Here is a 22,849-nt window from a genome sequence, read left to right on the forward strand (position 1 = left end):
GCTCTCTCTGGGGGGTGGGTTCATAGCACTCCCTCCCCACATCACTCCTAGCTGCCGCTGTATCGCAGTGGCTGGTTTTTACAGAGTGTGTCAGAAGATATGTGCTAGTCTATATCCTCCTGGTGAGTGATGGGGTGCAACTTGAGATGGTGGGGCATAGAGTGAGACTGGGGAATGGAATGAGGCAGTGGCAGCGTAAAGTAGCTGAAGCTGTGAGGGTTCATTGGTTGGGCTTCCTTGGGCTTTAATGCGGTAATTGTGGAACAGCATAGTGGATAACACCACTGCCCTCAACAGAATAGACCTGGGTTTGAATCCTGTAACATTAACACCAATAGGAGTCCCACTACACTGAAAATAGCCCCTGGGTAAGACCCCTAAGCAACATTGTGCCGCTATGTTCCTCTTCCTCTCATTCTGGAGGACAGAAGAACTGTAGTCAGGCTGTTTCTCTGAACATCAGCTTCAGAGCTTCAGCTGTAGTGCTGCCAGCTTTCTCTAGCTCCCTTTATTTTCCCTCTAGTTTGTTTCTGCAGCAGCACCCCCGCTCAACCCCCTCCCTGCACCCCCCTGCTCAACCCCCCAAGTACACCCCCGCCCAACCCCTCCAACTGCCCCCCCCCCCCCCCCCCCCACGGCCAACACTCACACATTTACACACAAATGGCCCGTCTCAAACACACACCCTCTGCTCTTTGTTGCAAGTTGTTGCCAATTAGCAGTACTGTGTGTGTGTGTGTGTGTGTGTGTGTGTTTGTGTGTAATTAACGGCTGTACTCAGACAGGTCTGATGGTGAGCGCGGCGCTGGTTGTCCGGCAGAGTCACACTGCAGAAATGACCAATTAACCACACAGCCACGCTGAGCGAGCGAGACGGGGGATTAGAGCGAGGGAGAGGATGAGAGGATGAAGAGAGAGGGAGTGAGGGGGAGGGAGGCGTAGCAGGAGGGGGGGCGGGGGGTCTTCAGGGAGAGAGAGAATAAATAGATAGGCTGAGCAGGACAGAGCTGAGCTGCTCTCTCTCTCTCTCTCTCTCTCTCTCTCTCTCCTTCCTTTAGTTTCTTCTTCTTCTTTCTCTTCATCTTCTACTTCCTCTTCTTCTCCATCTTCTTTATCCTCTTCCTCTTTTTTCTTTTTCCTCTTCCTCTTCCTCTTCCTCTTCTTCTCCATTTTCTTCTTCTTCCTCTTTTTTCTCTTCCTCTTCTTCTGTTTCATCTCCTTTTCTTTCTCATCTTTTTGTTCTACTTTTCCTCTCCTTCGTCTTCCTCACTTCTTCTATTTATCTTATTTAACTCTTCCTCTTATTTTTCTGTTCTTCCTCTTCTTCTTCCACTCTTTCTCTTCTTCTTCATCCTGTTCTTCATCTTTTTTCTTTATACCTTCTTTTTCTTCTACTCTTCCTCTTCTTCTCTTACCCCTTCTTCATCTTCTTCTTCTTCATCTCTCCCTCTCTTTCTCTCTGTGAAGTGTGTGTGAGGTGTTTAGTGTGTGTGAGGTGTTTAACCTCGAGGAGTGTGTTCACTTCAGGAAAGAACAGCTGCCATCATCGACGGAAACACAGAGACTGCAAACAATAGCAGCCGGCGCTGCTGCATTCCTCCACCACCAACATCAGCCCAGACACGCTCAGAGAGAGAGGGGGAGAGAGAGAGGGAGAGAGAGAGAGAGAGAGAGAGGAACAAAAGGAACAGTGTGTGTGAGAGTTACAGATGAGGTGTTTGATTTAACTGTGTGTGTGTGTGTGTGTGTGTGTGTGTGTGTGTGTGTGTAGTTGCTGCATCCTCTCTGAGATCTGCTTTATTCTTTCTAAGTAACAAACAACTAATCCACACACACCACAGGTTTGCCTTAATTGGACGAGAGAAAAAGAGAGAGAGGGAGAGAAAAGGAGGGAGAGAGAGAGAGAAGGGGAGAGAGAGGGAGGGAGAGAGGGAGAGAGGGAGAAGGAGAGAGAGAGGGAGAGAGAGGGAGAAGGAGAGAGAGAGGGAGAGAGAGGGAGAAGGAGAGAGAAGAAGGGAGGGGGGGCTAATGTGTAAACTGGAGGATCAGGTTTAATCATTGGGAATATTAAACAGGAATGTTAGCCTAACCCTCATGAACAGGTGATATTTAACACTGTGTGTGTGTGTGTGTGTGTGTGTGTGTGTGTAAATATTTTTTCTTGTACTGGCTTATTAAATGTACACTTAATTCCCACCGAAATAAAATAAATCTGTAATGATGTAAATATAACATTTCAAACAGTAAGAGAAGTGTATACTAATTCTTGCTGTAAGTATTGTGATTACGATTGAAGGGACTGCAGGTAAACAAAGGGGAGATTTTGAGACTACAGATGAGCTTGGTGTGGTTTCAGGTGAGAACAAAGGGGGTAATGAGATTACAAGGGAGATTAACACGATTACAGGTGAGATTAATAAAATTACAGGTGAGAATAATAAAATAACAGGTGAGGTTAATAAGATTACAGGTGAGATTAATATGATTAGAGGTGAGATTAATATGATTACAGGTGAGTTTAAAATGATTACAGGTGAGAATAATAAAATAACAGGTGAGGTTAATAAGATTACAGGTGAGATTAATATGATTACAGGTGAGATAAATAAGATTGCAGGTGAGATTAATAAAATAACAGGTGACGTTAATAAAATTACAGGTGAGATAAATAAGATTGCAGGTGAGATTAATAAAATAACAGGTGACGTTAATAAGATTACAGGTGAGATAAATAAGATTACAGGTGAGATTACTATGATTAGAGGTGAGATTACTATGATTACAGGTGAGATTAATATGATTACAGGTGAGATAAATAAGATTACAGGTGAGATTACTATGATTAGAGGTGAGATTACTATGATTACAGGTGAGATAAATAAGATTACAGGTGAGATAAATAAGATTACACGTGAGATTACTATGATTAGAGGTGAGATTACTATGATTACAGGTGAGATTAATATGATTACAGGTGAGATAAATATGATTACAGGTGAGATTACTATGATTACAGGTGAGATTAATATGATTACAGGTGAGATAAATAAGATTACAGGTGAGATTACTATGATTACAGGTGAGATTACTATGTTTACAGGTGAGATAAATAATATTACAGGTGAGATTACTATGATTACAGGTGAGATTACTATGATTACAGGTGAGATTAATGTGATTACAGGTGAGATAAATAATATTACAGGTGAGATTACTATGATTACAGGTGAGATTACTATGATTACAGGTGAGATTAATGTGATTACAGGTGAGATTGGTAAAGTTGCAGATTAAATGGCCAAAGTTTGATATTTATGGTTTGAACTGAAGGCCTCAGCCAGTACGGCTCATTGATCCAGCCTGTGTATATTTATAGGGTGGATGTTTCGTCTCCAGGCTCCTCGGTGGGTGTTGGTGGGCTTTGTGGTGTGTTAGCGGGCGCTAGCAGCTATATGAGCTTCAGAGTGAGAGAGTTTTGGCCGGCGTGTTAAAGAGTGTGCAGAGCAGAGGAAAATCCATATGAGCCCGTCAGCAGCCCTCCTCAGTACAAACCCACCCATCCAGCAGAGCTTCTCTACTCCACACACCTAACACCCCCCAGCCTCAGACGGGGAGAGAGAGAGAGAGAGAGAGAGAGAGGTCACTTATTTGATTTTTCCATTCCACCTTTTCTTTTTAAAAGATCCATTCCACCTTTAGCTCAACTGATCACACTCTTGACTCGACTACGCTGAGGCTTCTTCTACGGCTTCTTGTTTGAATTTTCCATTCCACCTTAACTGGTGCTGCACATACATTCTGTGTTCCACCTTAAATGATGCTGCAGTTACATTTTGACACCTAACTTGGCCTTATGTTCATATTTTCTGTTCCACCTTAAATGATAGAGAATGTAAAAGTTGCAAGTTTCTAATTCCACCTTAAATGGTGCCACAGTTACATTGTAGCCCTTGAGATAGAAAACATTCATTCCACCTTAAATGGTGTGACATTCTGCCAGGTACCCTCAGGTAACTGCATTTAGCATTTTCTATTGCACCTTAAATGGTGCTGAATGTAACAGTTGCAGTTACTGCACCATTAAGGTGGAATAGAAAACTTGAGCAAGAAGCGTAAATCTCCAATTTATTAAGGTGGAATGAAAAAGTCAAGTCAGTCTCAGCTTAATTAGTCAAGAGTGTGATTGAGTTAAGCAGTTGCAGTTATTTTCGCTATTTATTTTCTGAGCCATTTAAGGTGGAATGGATAATAATAATACAAATAAAATGTACAGATATCAGAATGTAACTGTTGCACCATTTAAGGCGGAATAAATTATAAAAATGAAAGAATTACAGATACAAGAATGTAACCGCAGCTCAATTTAAGGTGGAATGGATCATTTAAATAAGAAGCTGGCAAATAAACTCCAATTCAGCCTCACTCTCCTCAAACCATCTGGAGTTCTTCAGTAATCTCTAGTAGACTTCTTTATGTCTTATGTATGTAAATGCAACATGCAATAATTCACACAGTGGAGACCTCAGGCATCGTTTCTTAAATAATTTAATTGAAAAAGGGTATTTTAAAAATATTTCTACAAGAGCGCGTCATTTCATCATTTTTGTGGTTTTCCTTTTTTTTTTTTTCGTCACCATTAAATACATCTTGATGCTTTCCAAGAAAAACAGAAAGGAAAACAATTGCATCTAGACATGTAGTTGTTTCTGGTTCTGTGAGTACAGTACTGTAGAAACGGTGCTCTCTGTCGCTTCAGTGAGTTCCAAAGTGATGAGAAAACACATATAAATGCAGAAAAAATTATATTTTAAATATATATATTTATATATATATATATATATAAAGGTTATGGGGTTGATGGGGTTTGGATGGTGAAGTATGGTGGTGGACGCGGCTGAAGCAGAGGAATGTAAAACCTGGGGGGGATACGGGGGCACCACACCATTGGCACAAAGAGAGATCTATAATCATGTCAGGTTTAGCTCCAGTATAAACCAATAAAAAACACACACACACACACATACACTCAGTATGATATCTACGGTAGGTGGTCCATTTGTAGGAGTAGTAAACGGATAAAAACAGCTGGGGGTCTTCACTGTATACAGAATTATATAATAGAAACCACAGAGGACTGTCTGTCACTCAAAACTGACTTAGAAAGCTCCCCTCCAAAAACTAGCTACTGTTGTTTGATTGGACAAGTGTTACAGAACGCAGGTAGGCAGGAGAGACTGTAGCTCCACCCCCTTAGTGTATATCACAATACCTACATTTAGTGTTATTAATATTCACCTTAATGAGAGACTGTCGCTCCACCTCCTCAGTGTATATCACCATACCTACATTTAGTGTTATTAATATTCACCCTAATGAGAGACTGTAGCTCCACCTCAGTGTATATCACAATACCTACATTTAGAGTGTTATTAATATTCACCCTAATTAGAGACTGTAGCTCCTCCTCAGTGTATATCACAATACCTACATTTAGAGTATTAATATTCACCCTAATGAGAGACTGTAGCTCCTCCTCAGTGTATATCACAATACCTACATTTAGAGTGTTATTAATGTTCAGTATTGAATTAATATTCAATATTCAGAGGTGGAGCTACAGTCTCTCATTAGGATTGAATGGGACAGTTTACACCAGTGTTCAGTAAAGCTTGTCCAACTGTACAACAGTAGATATGAAGGTAGCTACTGGAAAAGCATGGCGGTTTGAGCTCAGCCCGGCTTTAAAGAATCGATGCTTTAGAGCCGCAGCGGCTTCATCAATCTGTCGAGAATATTCTGGACACTGCTGGGCCTTTTTTTCCTGCACCGCAAACATTAACTCGCTCAAAAGGGATCGGCTGAGTGATTGGTTAAGGAGAGTGTGAGGGGTGTGCTTGTGCTTTCCTGTAGTGTTACGTAACTGTCACTGATATGGTCACTTGGAGGTATGGAAGACAGGCAAAACGTGGGTGAAACGTGACTTTTATAATGGATTTTTTAAATTGTGGGCCAAATGAAGACTTCAACTTTGTGTTTTATTTGATTAATCACCTGATAAGCAATGGAAACATGCTGGACTTAAATTGTTTTGGTCCACGATTAAAATAAATAAAGAAAAACAACTTTTAAAAATGGGTTTATATGATTTTCTAAAAATTAAATAAATGACTACACACTCTCTGTTGTCTGTTATTTGTGATCTCTCAGTGAGGAGAGCCAGTCTGGTGTGTTTTGACAGAGAACTACAGCACATGAACTGGAGACGAAGTCATTTTTGATGAGTCGTTTTGAATAATTTCTTGGTCTGTTTAAATTTAGGGAATACGCAGCGTAGTGTTTAACACGGAAACTCAATCAGCTAGTCACTATTAGTCAGGTTAGCAGGTTTTAATACACTGCACTGAATTAAAATGTTATAAGTGTTAGATTAGCACAGTTCTGCATTTATGGGAAACATCGGAATCAGTTCAATTCAGCGCAATTATTACGTTAAAAGTTTCACAATGAATTATTTAGGTTATAAACAGTCTTAAGAACAACTGCACTATGTATTAACTAGTATCTAAGGGGCCGTACTGTACACTGTAATACTATGGACTAAAGTATGTCCAAACTAATGCACTTTTTCCTGTACCTGCAATTCAGAATTAGCCAAAGGTGGCTAAGCTAGCTCTTTTGACATGTTTATTAACCCTTAGAAGTCACTCAAAATGCTCATTTAGAGATATTTCAGTGTTTTTTTACATTTTCTGTCACTTTTTTAAAATGTTGAGTGCAGATTTGAACCCTGCAATACAGAACACCTACATCATTTCCATACAACGTAATGAAATATGAGGAAATTACGCAACTATATTTAAATGGTGAGGTTGATAAAGCTTGACTTCTAAGAGTTAATGTGCATAATGTAGGAAAGTATAATTAAGCGCAGATTAAAGAAGTGAGTTTTCTTTTCGTATCGCTTCAAACCACACATTTCCCAGCCCGATTTCTCTCTGCTGCTCCTGGACCACACGATTCCCTATCATCCATTATCCTATTATTATCAGAGACTGAACAGGGACAGAAAACCCGTTCACTCAAAACCCACGCAAAATAAACGTCAATGGGCGGATGCTAGAGCCCCAACAACATCTAATAACCAAATGAAGATCAGTCTGCATCCCATTGGCTTCTATAGTAAGTATGAACTATGTCTGTCCACTTAAAAAATAAGGGCCAGGAAGGTACTTTGTTCTCTGGAGCCCAAGAACAACCAACTTGGGCTCTGTTCAATAGATGCTTCAATGGAACAGCCATACTTGGACATGAGATGAGTGAAGAAGATTTCCAAAATTTGAAGAACCTCAAAAGAACGCAGGGTTCCTCTTAGAAGACCACACTCCAAATGTGCCAACAAGACATTTGCCAAGGAACCTCCCAAATGTTTAAAGAACCAACATACTGATCCTAGAACTTTTGCACCATGTGGAGGTTCTTCAAACTTCGAAATCTTTCCTTATGCTCTTGCATCTCCTTAACAAAAAGGCTTCTCCAAGGAACCATTCCAACGTTTTTTTTCCCAGGCTTCCTAAAGAACCCTTTCTAAGAGAGCATGTCCTCGCCAAGAACCCCTTAGGAACCATTTTTACTGTGAAGAACAAGAATGTGTCAGAATGACCACCAGGTGGTCCCTAGTGATCAGTTGTAAGTTAAACAAAATGGTTCAGTACAGAACCATGACCTCAAAGACCCTACGACAGAGAACCTCTTGTACATGGTTCCTTAAAGAACCTTGTTGACAAAATTGGCGCTATATGAGTCAAAGACCCCATTCTCAGGCAGCTCGAGGAGCCCTGAACAGTCCAGATTGTTTGAGCGTTTGTAGCGACCCAACTCAAAACACAGAGATCAAAATCGTGGACCATGTTTGGGGGTCCCCGTGGGCCAGTTTAGGAACCTCAGCTGTAGAGAACCCTTTGCTTAGACAGTAATGCTGAGACGTAGCAGAGCAGCAGATGAAAAACAGGCTGTAAAATGTCGCAGTGTTCCTTTAACGGAGCAGAATGCCGTGGTTCCTGCAGAGGGGTCGGTTTATTGCTTCTACAGCAGAGTCTGTGGATCCTGCAAACGCTTCTACAGAGTGAGAGAGAGAGAGAGAGAGAGAGAGAGAGAGAGAGAGAGAGAGAGAGAGAGACGCTGATTGCGGCTGTTTTTGAAGGACAAAAAGGCAGATAATAGACTGGTCATCTCTTCAGGCCTGTAAATACAACACGCTATAAAAAAAAGGGGGCCAGACCAGCCTGATCACGCCGGACTGCAGAACTGACTGCCTCACAGCGGTCACTGCCTTTTTTTTTTTTAACCTTTAAGCGCCCACATCCTAAGGCGTAGCGCCGTACGTTGATTCAGATGAAGAAAATATATTACATCTGCCCCAAAAGTAAGCAAACAAAGACAAAGCTTGAGTTGATGTAATATATTTTATTCATGTGGAAATGATGTACATGTTTAAATCAAGGAAGAATGCATCACTGGTTCAGCGTACATGGAAAACAATGCAAAAAACGGAAGTTCAGACGGAAGGACGTTTGGTTTCTAATAAGGGTGAGGGGCTCAACAGTGTTTTTAAGGGTGCGTTAGATGCTGAGTAAACCTAGTAAACCTAGAAGAGCTGGGAAAAAGAAGAAACGGCGTGGAAGACAAGAAACGGGGATTGTACAAAGCTACATGACACTCTTTTCAAGGGGAGCAAAGAACGAGATGAGCCTAAGCACTGTCGGAATCAACAGAACTGCCTTCGCGTTAACCCTTAGAAGTCGCAGTTGCGCCTGAAGCGTGCTGTAATTTGATAGTTCCTAACTCGGTGAAAGAAGCTGAGAAGCTGTGTGGAAAGTGCAGGTTGTCAACCTTCAGCCCATCCCACATTAATGCCTGGAGGTAGAAACAGAGCTATTTCATTATTGTGATCTGAATCTGAATAAATGCTTTGACCAGTTTTCCAAACGGAAAGGGATCAGAAGTGCCGGCCCATACAGAACATCGCCGATATTCATTATTAATAATAAATTAACCACATAATTGCATAATTACTAGTCTTGCACGGATACTGATATTGTACCTGTGCCAACAAATGCACCTAAATACCAGTGAAGAAGCCTCAGGGCTTTTTTTAGGCCTTCAGAGAACTGGACGGCCTCTAATTCGACAGTGATGTCTGTTTGTAACCTTGCAGTATTACAGTACTAGTCTTATTCCATGACTAAGGAACACTACTCTGGCAAATTGTCCAATCAGGATTGTTTTGTCAGTGGTATCTCAGTGGGCAGATACAGCTAAGCGAGCTCTCCCACTGGTTAGGACTTCACTGGTAGAACTGAAGGCCTCACATCAGATTAACCACCAACATAAGTAGGAATCAACCAATCACGTTCCCATTTCCAGTGGGTGGGACCAACTTCAGCCTACAAAATGTCTCTCTCTAAGCCTTCTAGATAGGTTCTAGATAGGCTGAGACTATGAGCGGTAGTGCGAGCAGGTTTGACAACAGGCAAAAAATATTTAAGTGCATTGCCGCTAGCTTTGCGCTAACGTACTACTAGAATCCCCTGGGAGGGCTAGCAGAAATTAGCATTACAGATGGGGTTTTTACCTCCTTTTTGAGCCACTGAACGAGCTTTTAAAGGTTTTGTACCAATGTGAGTTTTTCAGAGCCAGTAACTGCTGTTCTTTCAAGCTTATTATATTTTATTTGAGTCACAGAACTCTGCCTTCACCAACATAGCAAAAACAGTATGGTATAAATATCAGAAATTCAGAGGTTAGGTTAGCTAGAGTTGTTTTTAGTGACAGTACTCGGCATTGGCAGGTATCAGTGTTGGTGTCAGAAGGGGAAAAGTGGTATCGGTGCATCCCAACTAGTTAAATCAGCACAACAGCAACGACTCTAGACTTCTAAGGGTTAATCGTACAGTTAGGGTGCGTTGGGGAAGGTGTGCTCAAAAGCAAACGCAGCAAGCCTGAGAAACGCTCACAAGTGTAAGGGCTCGGAAGACATGTCGAAAAACTGCATGGACACTTTGGGCTGCAAATTCTGTCTTCCGCGTAAAACGGCTTCTTTTCTGTTACTTGCTTCGTTACAAAAGATCGGTTAGAATAACAGCAAACACCAAACATCAGTGAGATTAGACCCGTCATTTCTCCTGCCGCTGATTACTGACTGGTTTGAAGGCGGTCAGTCTTCAGTTCTTTCTGTTTCGTCCTCGTGTCTGATGGATTTTGGGAGAGAATAAATAGCGAGGTTGCGCAGAGATTAAACCTGAAACGTGTAAAACAAACAAAAATTCTGTGTTTTTTAACCTTTTTTCCTCTTTGCTCACTCTGAACAATGCACATATCGATAAATATGCATATATCGTATAATATATATATGCATATGTAACATCTATCATAGGTATATGCATACATATTCAGAAATACATATGCATATCGCATTTATATAACGTCCAATTTGTTGTTTCTTCTTAAAAAAAGAGTGATTCCTTAATTGTAAAAAAATTCGTAATCGTCCACTGATTATTACAGCTGATTGAAATATAGTTGCTCCTCGTCACAATTCGGCATCATGCGGTTTCGGCGCCCCCGCTGGCGGAGCGCAGCTAAAGCAGTATTGTACAGTATTCATGTGCATAACTCTTACACTCGTTCACTAATACACACATAACCACACTCTATAGAGAAGGGTCGTCCATTGCGAGTGCGCCGGCCACTGTCGCCGTCGTCGCCACTGTCGCCACTGTCGCCACTGTCGCCACATGATCAGTGATGACCTCCAATATTTCAACACAGGAAATTAAATAGCGAGAAAGCCCAGCATGGTTCGCTTTGCCGAATCCGAATCCGCCCGGAGATCTTCCCGCAAGTCCGAACCTTTTTCCGCTCCCGTGACCTGGCCTGCAACTCTCCCACTAGTCCTTCTCAGGCATAAGTAAAACACCTTCAATATGAAGATGGAGAATATGCACACACACTCACTCGATACCCACACACACACTCGCACTCACTCATCCTCACTCACACACACACAGTAAAACCAATCCTAGCACTGGATGGACTCGTCTTTATCTGCCATTTTCAGTCCGATAAAGGCGTCTGTAGAATCCGTGGGAAGTGGAGGTGGGGGATTTGGGGGGGAGGTGGGGGTGGGAGAGTTGACCCGGCTTAGTGTCCCAGCCGACCTCACGGGGAAAAAAAATAAGAACACGCACACACATGCAGAAACACACCTCACGCCACAGCCCAGTGAGGCACGCACAGGGCATGAAGGAGGGGGCAGGGGGCAGGGGGGCAGGGGGGTGGTCTCCTTTTGTTTTTTTAAAAAAATGTACAAAATAATCGTAATAAATGTCTTGCCAGGTGGAAAAAAACTCAGTCCGAAGAGAAAAATAGGAAAAGTAAATTGAAAAAGGAAAAAAAGAGTCAAAGTCATCCGAGGCACTGCGAGCCACTCGTACAGTTTTATCCGATTGGCCGAGGTGGTCAGGCAGCTGGGGTCTCCCGTCCCGTCGGCTCTCTCTCCGGCATGGTCCCACCCCGCTCCTCCCTCAGACCTGGACGGGCAGCGTTTGGTTCATCTGCAGTCTCATGTCCTGAATGCTGCCGAGAATCTTCTTCTGGTGTCCGGCCAACGTCACGCCTATCCGCAGCAGGTCCCTGGAGAGGACAAGGAGACGGTGTTAATATCAGTAAGACAACAAAGGCTCAGTAAGACACAGCTCACTGGACATTTTGGACCCACCAACACACCAGGTCCGAAAAGATCTTCGGGGTGTGAAGCTGAATTTGCAGAAAGTTTTACTGACTTCAAAAAAATTATAAAAATACACAGCAGTAGGGGGACATGGTGTCCTGAAAGATCTGACAATGGCGTGTGTGTGTGTGTATGTGTGTGTTCCTGGGCTCTAAGCCTCTGTGGGAATGGCGCCAGATGAACATCTCGGTTAGCAAAGCGGTGGCAAGTTAGCAAACAACTCTGCCCCACCCACGCTTTATCTGAACCGTGCTGACCTGTGTGGGTAAAAGGCAGTGCAGCGTGAGAAAAGGTGTGTGTGCGAGGGTCCGAACAGGTTTACTCAGAGAGGAAAGGTCATTAGTGCTAGGTAATAATTAGCCAGGTTGTTTAGCTACGGAGAGCAGCTGCCATTTTCACACTGCATACGAGCCAAACCTGCACAGCTTATTTACCTCTAGACCTTAATCCGCCTACATAAAGAGACAGGGTCACACGTGTCCTTTAATTTAATGCATATTCATAAATATATCCATTACACTACACGTTTTATATAACTGTACACAACTTTATTAGGACACATAATTACTGTTTATACACTAGTTTATCACACAGGGGGAAAATTATTCAAACTAATTATTTAAAAATTATTCACATGTACAAAGCTGACATTTTATATGTTTATATGTTTTTCAATACATTAATTCAGCTTAATTAATCTCTAAAATAAGCAGACAAAAGGCATATTAAAGTTCCCTGTAGGTCACTTATTTAAACTTATTTACATATAACAAGTACTTTGAAATATATTTATGTTTCTTATATTTTTTGGCATATATATTTTCTATTTTGTAATTTATAATATTTTTTTTTTATATTTTGATATTTTTTTCTCTAATTATTTTAATGTACTGTATTTTTTAATGATTAAAAAATGTTATATATCATTACTGTCACAAAAAAGGAGAAGTAAAAAATATTTTAATAGACGTCAAGGTGAAAATAATTTATTCCAAGTAATTGTGGAGCATTTCTATTGACACAATTGTTTTTACAACAATACATATTTTTCGTATTCTTAACAAACACAATCCTTGTTTGTGTTTGTTTTGTGTATTTTATATTTTCCTGTTTTTATATTGATTTATTTCGAACTTGTTTTAGCATTTATTTTATGTATTACATATTATTCTGCATTCCTTTTTATCTTTCAGTTTTTAATGTTGTGTACGTTAAATATTTTATGTATTTTATTACAGCGTACACTGACACCTGTATTTCCCCACCAACAAATAAAGACTGTGTTTCTGGTCTCCACTGCATTATTTGCAGGGTTTTACAGTGTCGGCTGGTTTTCCTGCATCAGGGAGACGGTCACACGCAGTAAAACGGAAGTACGTCTGTGCCAATGTAGACACAGTGGGGAAAAAAAGGAGAAGGGAACAGGCTGGAAATATGGCAATGACAGAACTCTTATTAAAGTATCAGCAGCAAATAACCCTGCCTGCTTCCTGTTCTTTTGTCAGGCTGGGTAATCTAATCTCTCCACATCATGTTTGTTTAGCGCCGCAGCTCATGTAACTGTAAGAAATATCACATACACTTTTTTCAGCTCTCGCTCGTTCCTGTGTGTGTTTTTCCCCTGTCGACAGACGGGACTGTTGGGAGGCCGAATAGCCTCGCCAGTGCTAGCGTCAGAACTGCACTCGCTAACCACCAGCAGTCCCCCCCCCCCCACCCCCCACGTCCATCTCTCAGTGCGGCGGCGGAGAAAATGATAATAAATGAAGACCATTAGGAGAATTATCATCCATTAAGGACGGGAGAAATCCACCGATAGCTCCACCTGTCAGGTTGCCAAATTGAAACAAATTACCCACACCTCCATCCTCTATTATCCTTTTTAATGGGCTTGATAAATTTATTATTATTATCTTTATTCATTTATTTGATCCTAACGGCCCCGTTTATTTCCGCCTGCCCGTTTCCGCTCTAACTCTGACCTCTAAACGCTCCTCGGATGCCCGTATTGTCGCTAATTAACCTTATTTAAATGTTCGCTGCGTTTCGCAGCCGTCCTTCCGGCCAGTTTGTGCCGGACATGTGATGCAGTTCCAGCTTCCTCGCTCGCTCCGCAGCCTCCTGTTCCGTCCGAACTCTTACTCACTTCTGCAGGCCAGGCCTGGTGTGTCCCGGACGTTTGCCTTGTCTTAGGTTTCTTCTGTGGGACGCTCCTAAGCTAGCTTAGCGATCAGCTCGCTGAATGCAGGCCAGTGTGAACAAATCAGCTCTGGACAAAGACCCCATTCTAGCCTGCCAGCCACACACCCCGCTGTCATCTGGGACACCAGCAAACGCTCGCCTGTTCGGTAGGGCCCCCCGCTCTGATCCGAGGACCTTAATGTTAAGTTTCGGCAAATATCGATGCAAATCGATCTCTCTGGCAGAGAAACTATTTGGACAGATGTGATGCTAATTATTACTGAAGTACACGATTTATACAATTAGACGTCTAAAAGGCACTCTGGCCTCAATCTATTGGACCGGATCAGGACATCCCCACAGTTTAGTAATCTCTAATAGACTTGCTTATGTGGTTTCTGATACCACATGACTCACTGTTTTCTGTAAACATGGACTAAAGCACATTAGCATAGCATCGCATAACAGTAGCAGTCCGTGTTTATAGACAACAGTGAGTCATACAGTGTCAGAAACCACATACGCCAGTCTGCTAGATCACTGAACACCTCTGCACAGTTTGTGATGATGTAGGCACATGGTTAGCCCCATGCTAATTGATTTACGCTATAATGTGATGCTGGATGATACAATGATCAGCCATAACATTAGCACCACCTGCCTATACTTGCTACTCAGTTATAAGTAGGTGGTACTAATGTTATGGCTGATCAGTGTATCATACAGCATCACTTTGTGCCAACAAAATACATCTGACCAATTCGAGGCATGGACTCCAAGAAGGTCCAAGACCTCGAAGAAGGTGTCCAGTGGTATCGGGCACTATGGGACCTCTATGGAGTGCAGTTTTCTGGATGTCCTTTCTTGCAGCACTCTTAGTAGGAACTGACCACTGCATACCAAAAAAACCCAAAGGGCAACTAAAAAAAGGGGCTTTCTATTATATGGGTCTTTAAAATCGAAAGTCTCAGCGCTAGCCTGCTGTAGCTCCACCACACACTCACTCTGCTGTCATCTGGGCCACCAGGTCGAAGGAGGCGAAGCCGGCGTTGAGGAAGTTGTCTCGATAGCGGCTCATCTTAATGGCGTCCAGCCAGTCTCCCACCGTGGTGAAGGTGGAGTAGTCAGGCACGCTGCGGTCCAGCAGGGGCTGCGAGACCCTACAGGGAGAGAGAGAGGGCGAGAGAGATAGAGAGAGAGAGGGTTAGGTCACGCCGGGCCTCCACCAGACCACCACACCCCCAAACCCCCCACCAACTCCTCTCTTAGCCCTGCAGGGCTCGGCTCCGCCTGGGTTAACCACGCTGTGGCTGACTGGCTGGACACCACTGCTGGACGCCTGGTGGAAAGTTGAGAGGAGGGGGGAGGCCAGAGGGCGTGGCTTCGTAGATTTCCACAAAATTGGCAGTTGAAGTTTGCTTCTTTAGTTTTAGCCATGAGGCTATTGAAGCTAACAAGTGATGGTAGCTTGGATACCACCAGTTAGCATGGTGCTAACTGCTAAAGCAAAATGTTTTGAAGTGAGCACTAGGTGAGGTGCACTGCATGGACAAAAGTATTGGGACACCTGATCATTCATTGTTTCTTCCGAAATCAAGGTGGTTATAGCTCATAGCATTAAATGAAAGCTTCCGACAACAAACATGTCTTGGTTAATCAACTACATTTGGGGTAAGAGGCCACATTTTTGGCCAGATTATCACTTTAAGTACACACTAGGAACTTGGCTATGAGTTGCGCGCCAACCTGGGCTGCCTACCCTAAGGGCTAAAGCGCTCAAATGAAAGCGGATCAAACAAGCGGCCGGCTGGAGTAACTCTCACGCACCATAAAAAGTCTGATATCGATCTTTTTATTTTGAGCATGGGTCGCAATACCTGGGCCGTGTTCACTTCTGCTATAGAACATCACAGGCTCACGCCAGACGCAGACTGATCCGGGGCCCGATACGAGCTACCGCAGAGTTTTAATAACCCTCAGCGACGAGGCGGAGGGCAGCAGGGTCAGCCGGGGAGTAAAAAAGCCCCACTGTCCGCAGGCTCTGCTCTGCTGATCCTTGTCGTCGTTTGATGGCATTAGATTAATTAACAATTAAGAGCAGGCAGGGAAAAAAGTTAATAAGAGCGATACAGAGGCTCCTTTGAGGAGAGGAACCCACAGATGGACGGGAGGAATGGGGTTTTAATAAGCTCCTGCTGCTCGGACTGAAGGCCCCTGCGGTCATTATCCTGGGACAGTTTCCCCTTTAAAGGAGCACTGTTAGAGAGGGGGTCCCATCTCAGGCTGAAGGGAAGCCCCTGTCGTACCTGCCAAAGGTAAAAAAAATAAAAATTCCAAGCTCACCTGTGCGGATCACAGTGGTGGAACCCTTTTAGGGGTTCAGAGAACCCTTTTTGGAAGGTGCTTGGCGTTTGAAGAACGTTCTTTAAATTGCCATGGTTCTACACCAATCAGCCATAACATTAAAACCACCTGCCTTATATTGTGTAGGTCCTACTCATGTTACAAAAACAGCTCTGACCCGTTGAGATCGGACCAGATGGGCTAGCCTTCACTCCTCACATGCATCACTGAGCCTTGGGTGCCCTTGACCCTGTCACCTCTGGTAGGTACTGACAACTGCATACCAGCAAGCCCCACAAGACCTGATGCCTGTTGCTTTGGAAATGTTCTGACCCAGTCAGTCGTCCAGATATCACAGTTTGGTTCTTGTCAAAGTGGCTCAGGTTCTCACCAACATCACCTTCAAGAACTGACTGTTCACTTGCTGCCTAATATATCAACCCCACTGACAGATTGACAGACACTAGAACCAGATAATCAATGTTATTCTCCTTAATTTAGGTCAGTGGTTATAATGTTTTGGCTAATTAGCTTCCACTCACTGCTAGCCACGTTAGCATTTTGGGTTCAGCAACAGATATCTGAAAAAATCACGGTTTAATAAAAACGTATGGTGTCTGTTATATTAGCTTCTACAATTCAGTGACAAATTTTGCCCATAATTCAATCCCCTGCGTCGGCGTGTGCTACGTTATAAGGCTGCACTGATAGATGCCATCACTCTCGCCCTCTCTCTCTCTCCTCTTTCTCATTAAGCTCGGCAGGGGACCACCTCTCCGCTGGCCCGTTTAAAATCTCGTTAGCGGCTAATTAAAACCATTCCCATCTTTGCACTGCCTTAATCTAGCTAATTACTCTTCGCTAATCTCCTTAGCCATCGCCACTGAAGGCAACACATTGTTGCCCCCGCCCCACACCCCCCACACCCCCGTCTGCCCTGGCCGCACCGGCCGTGTACAGAAGGGCAGGAGGCGGGTCAAACTGCCAGCCCGCCAGACAATAATTAAACAAGGCAGCGCTACGCTAACCATTGATGAACACACTACGGTGTCCAAATGTTTGTGGACACCCCTTCTAATGAATGAAAACAGCTTCTTAGGGTTGCACTCATTGCTGACATAGCTGTGCAAATGCACACAAACACACACACATTGTCTGGTCCACAGCTTGGCGTAGTCACTGTAGAGAAGTACTGCCAATAGAATAGGACTCTCTGTGGAGCAGATCAACATTATAAACCTGTTGGCACTATGCTGCCTAATGCCAAGCGTGGGCTAGAGGGGTATAAAGACCCCAGCATTGAGCTGTGGAGCAGTGGAAGTGATGGCTGCTGCTCATCCAAAACTTTTGAGATGAGTTGTGGAGTTGGGGATGATGAGGTGGGTCGGACCTCACTAACGCTCGCTGAATGCAATCAGCTCTTCATAGTAATGATCCAAAGTCTAGTAGAAAGCCTTCTTCCCTGGAGAGTAGAGACAGTGACTTGGCCGCCCTGCCAAACTCCAATCACGTCCAGCGTTTTATTGACTGAACCGAAGCAACGCTTGATTAGCATAGCATTAAAAGGCTTCACATTACACTGCAATTTGGCTACTGGAGATGATGTGAAGTCTAAAGGTCTCATAAAGTGCATGGCTACGGAAAATAAGTGTTCGTTTGTTAAATGTAATGTAACGGGGAACAATTCATCGGAATAAACGCCGATAGAAAGACAGAGCGGAGTGCTCTGCTGCATCAGTGCTCTGCTGCTAAACGATAACTCAGCACTAACAGGGTTTAGCCCTGAATGTCGGCCAAACCCAGACATCGCAGCAAAGTCACATAGCGAGGAAATGTCACTCAGCTACACACTAATCTTGCCAGAATGCCAACCTTGTGCTGCACGACTCGAGAGAGATGTTCCAGGACAAAGCCTTTTCTATGCAAGCCCACAAAACACCTCAGTCACGTTCTTCCTCTGAACTCTCAACGGGAATAAACCGCCCTGCTCTGCTGAATAGCAAGAGTATTCAATTCAGAGGATTATCAAACTATATCTATAGCACCAGAGATGAATAGGCATCTACCGTATCTTATGATACCATGTCGAAGGGCTAAAGGCCGGCGCGAAAATAAAGACTTTTTAATACCTACTTAGACGACCTTCATTACACAATACCATACATTCAACCTGGCCTAGGGTAATGAAACCTGATACTCTTACGTAGGCTGACTATATGTTCTCAGCCTCTGGGATATATCCTTGTTGTAGGATCTTAAAAAATGGCCAGAAATGTCTGGAATTTGGCTTTCATTTCATTGACATGTTGACATTTGCTTTTTTCCACAGTCCGCACTGTGCCACCCTCCCGCCCCAGAACCCATTCTGCCTGAGTTACTACAGTACTATCAAGTATAGCTATCCTACGTAATCAGCAACAGCCAATAAGCTTGCTTGTTTCAAAATCTATACAGCTAATTGATAGATATATTATTAACACTAGCACCTCTGTATGATGAGTCCATAGTCCGTAATCCACTGCAGTCCATAAATGTACCCACCTCCTACTTCCAGCGCAACACACTAATTTCTGGTTTAAGCCACACCCACTAAATAGTATAGTTTAGAAATCAGAAAAGTATCTTTCTGGGCAGTTTTTTCACCCTAATGTTATTTAAGTTTATTCATTTCTAGTTTCCCACTCTACCTAGGACCCCCTCCCCACACACACACACAATGCTACTGGGAGCACTGGAAGCTGCAGTGGCATGCTAAACCATGCTAACTGCTGGCTTCCCAACGCTTTGTCTAGTTCAGTATTCATTAAACACTTTCATTCAATGCTTCCTATCAGGCTCTAAGGGACTTTTCGCACTTGCCTCAAATAGCTGAGACTGACTCAGGACCAGTTCTGGCAAAACACTGGCTCTTTTCACACAGAAGAATTTCTTCTCAAGTGTGGATCAACTGCACTGTTTCATGCAATTCTATAATGTTTAACAGGAAATAAGAGGCTCATGTGTTTTTGGTGAAAATCTTAGTGCAAGGCCATAATTCCACATTGGCTTTGCTTCCCTGCCATTACAGAACATGATACAGGTGGCAAAATCCACACCACCAGGGCTCTCTTATAAGGAGAACCAACATATCGGTTCTCCAGACCACAGCTGTGCTTGAACACAGCTTTCACCCTCAGCCAAACATCCTGAACTCTGGCAGTTCTTACCCAGACTGTGTGTTGGTCACCACCTTTAGGCTGGCAGCGTTGCGGATGAGTTTGTCCAGCGTGTTGACGATCTGAGAGAATTTGGGCCTGAGGTTCCTCTCCTTGACCCAGCAGTCCAGCATGAGCTGGTGGAGGGCGGTGGGGCAGTCCATGGGGGGCGGCAGCCGGTAATCCTGCTCCACTGCGTTTATCACCTACAGCAGCAGGAACAATGGTTTGCATGAACACAGGTTAGATTCATCTTATTAGACTGGAACAAAAGTCCACAGTGTCCCAATCCTGGTTCTGGAGTGTCTCTATCCTGCACATTTTGTTGTCTCCTTTTCTCCTGCTCTCAACAAACCTGATCCAGGCAGCTCATTAGCAAACCCTCCAGAGTTGGAGTGGGGGTGTTGGAGCAGGAGTATGTTTAAATATTAAAGGAGTTTCAGAGCTTTGCTGCTTCAGAATTTTTTAAGCGAGATGCAGTTTTTTCCAGGAAACATTTTAGGCTAACTAGTGAGCTCCAGTTTGGCTAGGTGGGCTAGGTGGTGGACACAAAAGGAACGCTGGGAAGGGCATTGGCCAAACAACCCCCCACCCCCATGCATTATATTTGCATATACTGTCCCGCTTCCTCCTCGCTCCACGATTGTGTTTGTAGGTTCATTTTCATGCATTTGGTCTAAGAAGAACGTCAACTCACGTCCTGGTTGCTCATGTCCCAGTACGGCCGCTCTCCATACGACATCACCTCCCACATGACGATGCCGTAACTCCACACGTCAGAGGCGGAGGTGAACTTCCTGTAGGCGATGGCCTCTGGAGCTGTCCAGCGGATTGGGATTTTTCCTCCCTATATGAACACAGGCGCCGTTACACACACACATCAGCACAAGAAACACACTGCAGCTCATGTTAGCTGGTTAGCAAGTTGTGTGTGGGCGTGTTCTCACCAGTGAGCTGGTGTACGTGGGATCTGACGGGTCGTCCTCCAGGAATCTGGACAGGCCGAAGTCAGACACTTTACACACCAGGTTACTGTTGACGAGGATGTTGCGGGCGGCGAGGTCGCGATGGACGTAGTTCATATCAGAAAGATATTTCATACCCGCCGCGATGCCCCTCAGCATGCCCACCAGCTGGATCACAGTGAACTGGCCGTCATTCAGCTGCGTAGAAAGAACAGGCTTTCCGTTAAAGGTGCCACTGTGATTCCAAAATATTTCAAACTGTAATTAACTTAATTAATACGCATCAATCTGAAGATGGAGATTTAAGCCTAATTGTTAATAATATTATTTTACTATAATAAAATTGTATTTTACTTTCACAAAATTTTATTTATTATTTTTTATTTTAAAAAATGGGACAGTTCAATAAAATGTTGGGGCTTTTATGGCTGTGTTTCTGATTCTGAATCCTGAACTGTGGTCAAATTCGAAATGTCCAATTTTTAAAACTGGGAACGTTCAAAAAAAATATTTTGACAGTTTTGGCTAGGCTACTTTGCCTACTTTTCTAAATTCTGAATCCAAAACATCTAATAGTGTTCAAATTTGAAATGTTTATATATATATATATATATATATATTTATTTATTATTTATTTTTTTATTTTTTGTACGTTCAATAAAATGTTTTCTAATTCTGAACCAAATCCAAAACAATCAAATTGTGGTAAAATTTAGATCACAATTTTTTTTCTTCCCATTTCTAAAAATGGGAACATTCAATAAAATGCTTAGACAATTTTGTTTTTCTAATTCTGAATCCAAAACAATTAAATTGTGGTCAAATTTGAAACGTCTTCATATAAAAAAAATAAATAAATAACATAAAAAAACTCTCCTATTTTAGAATATGTATGTGAATATACGTTCAATAATATATTTAGGTTATTTTGCCTACTTTTTAAAATTCTGAATCTAAAACAATCAAATTGTGTTTAAATTTCGAAATGTCTTGATATTTGAGGTTTTTTTTTTTACAGAAAAGTTCAATCAAATTCTTGGTCTATTTTTGATAAATTAATATTTTTTTAGGCTCATTTTCAATTTCTGCGTCCATAATAATCGAATTGTGCTCAAATTTGAAATTTCAGGATCTCCTAACAGATCTAAATTTGTGGCGAGGTCTGCGAGATTTACATTCCTACTTTCCACATAATATGCCGTCTGAGATTTCCAAATGCCACCAGCCTGCATTTGACATTCCTCTCAGACTGTGATTCATCGGCCTACCGATTCCTCTCGAAATGTCACAGATAAGTGAGCACTGTCTTGCGCAGCGCTACAGGAGACAGGTTACCACCACCTGACTCTCTACGGCTGAGGTGGGGTAAAAAATCACACGCTTACAGAGATTAACCCTTCGACTTCTCCATTATCCAATATCACCAGCAATAACAACAGCACGCTGTAACTGTACATGAATTATCTGTGACTCGTAGTTTCACCTGAACAACTGGGGAAACTGGGGGAAGTACAGATTGTACATGTTTACTTCGTCCCACATCATCGTTTGTAAGTATAAAATGTTATATTTTACCATGATGTGAATTTAATGAGCAGGTTTTGAGACGTTTTCGTCAATATTTGGCAACCAAGCAACCAGAAGGGGTCATTTCCATACAGAATGTAATGAACGCATGTAAATACTACGGTAAAACGACAGTAAAACCACTACACCTAGCAAGAGTTAACTTGCTAACCTGAAGTATACATTGGAAATAGGGTTATTTCCCACTGTTGTCGGAGGCAAATCCAGCTTGATCACTTCTTAGGTATTTCCACAGAAGCAGAACTGCTGCTTTGAGCTCCTGGGCTTTGATAAAAATCTGAGAGCTTCAGTTCAGTGATCCGTAATTATGTGCATGCTAGCATTCCGGTGGCTGTGACACATGCCTGTCGTGCCCACGGAAAGTAGGAAAAATATTCTGTTCATATTTGAAATAAAATCTAATTAGCGAATCCTAAACCTCGCTTTAAAGAAGTAACCTGCCACTTTTCCGTGCAGCTTCCCTGAGCGCGTCAAGGCAGGCCGTAGCTGTAGCTTGAGCCGGAAAACAGCCGCTAAGTTAGCTCTAAATAACTGCAGGAGCCTTGACAGACAGTCGTCAACTCATTTTATCTGCTCATCTCAGCTCAGGCTGATTCAGAGGCACGGTCTTAACTGATTGTAGAGAGCTGAGGAGTTTTATATAAAGGCAACATGCCATTAGACCAACCCTGACAAAGGCGTTTTCAGGAAATTCGATAAAAATCAGGCTGAAAACATCAAAAAATGCAGGTTCATCAAACATGATGTGCTCTGTGCTTATGTATGAGATGCCATTCAGCCGTCAGAAAGCT

At 42.9% G+C, this 22,849-nt stretch overlaps 1 protein-coding gene across 5 annotated transcripts in view; it reads right to left on the reverse strand.

Annotated features, from left to right (window-relative positions):
• Nucleotides 1-4,529: 4,529 nt before the first annotated feature.
• LOC140538402 (ephrin type-B receptor 3-like) overlaps nucleotides 4,530-22,849 on the reverse strand; it is a 37,305-nt gene continuing 18,985 nt past the window's right edge. For 3 of the 5 annotated variants that reach the window (XM_072660905.1, XM_072660904.1, XM_072660908.1), the window contains exons 11-15: nucleotides 20,454-20,669; nucleotides 20,204-20,353; nucleotides 19,519-19,712; nucleotides 14,974-15,129; nucleotides 4,530-11,691 (exon numbers count right to left, since the gene is read on the reverse strand). In XM_072660905.1, the coding sequence (XP_072517006.1) occupies nucleotides 11,583-11,691; nucleotides 14,974-15,129; nucleotides 19,519-19,712; nucleotides 20,204-20,353; nucleotides 20,454-20,669 (825 nt within the window). In that variant the 3' untranslated portion in view covers nucleotides 4,530-11,582. The remainder of the gene's footprint in view (nucleotides 11,692-14,973; nucleotides 15,130-19,518; nucleotides 19,713-20,203; nucleotides 20,354-20,453; nucleotides 20,670-22,849) is intronic. The other 2 variants (XM_072660907.1, XM_072660906.1) reach the window with 1 other exon arrangement.

This window comes from Salminus brasiliensis, chromosome 17, assembly GCF_030463535.1.
Source record: "Salminus brasiliensis chromosome 17, fSalBra1.hap2, whole genome shotgun sequence".
Taxonomy (NCBI): domain Eukaryota; kingdom Metazoa; phylum Chordata; class Actinopteri; order Characiformes; family Bryconidae; genus Salminus; species Salminus brasiliensis.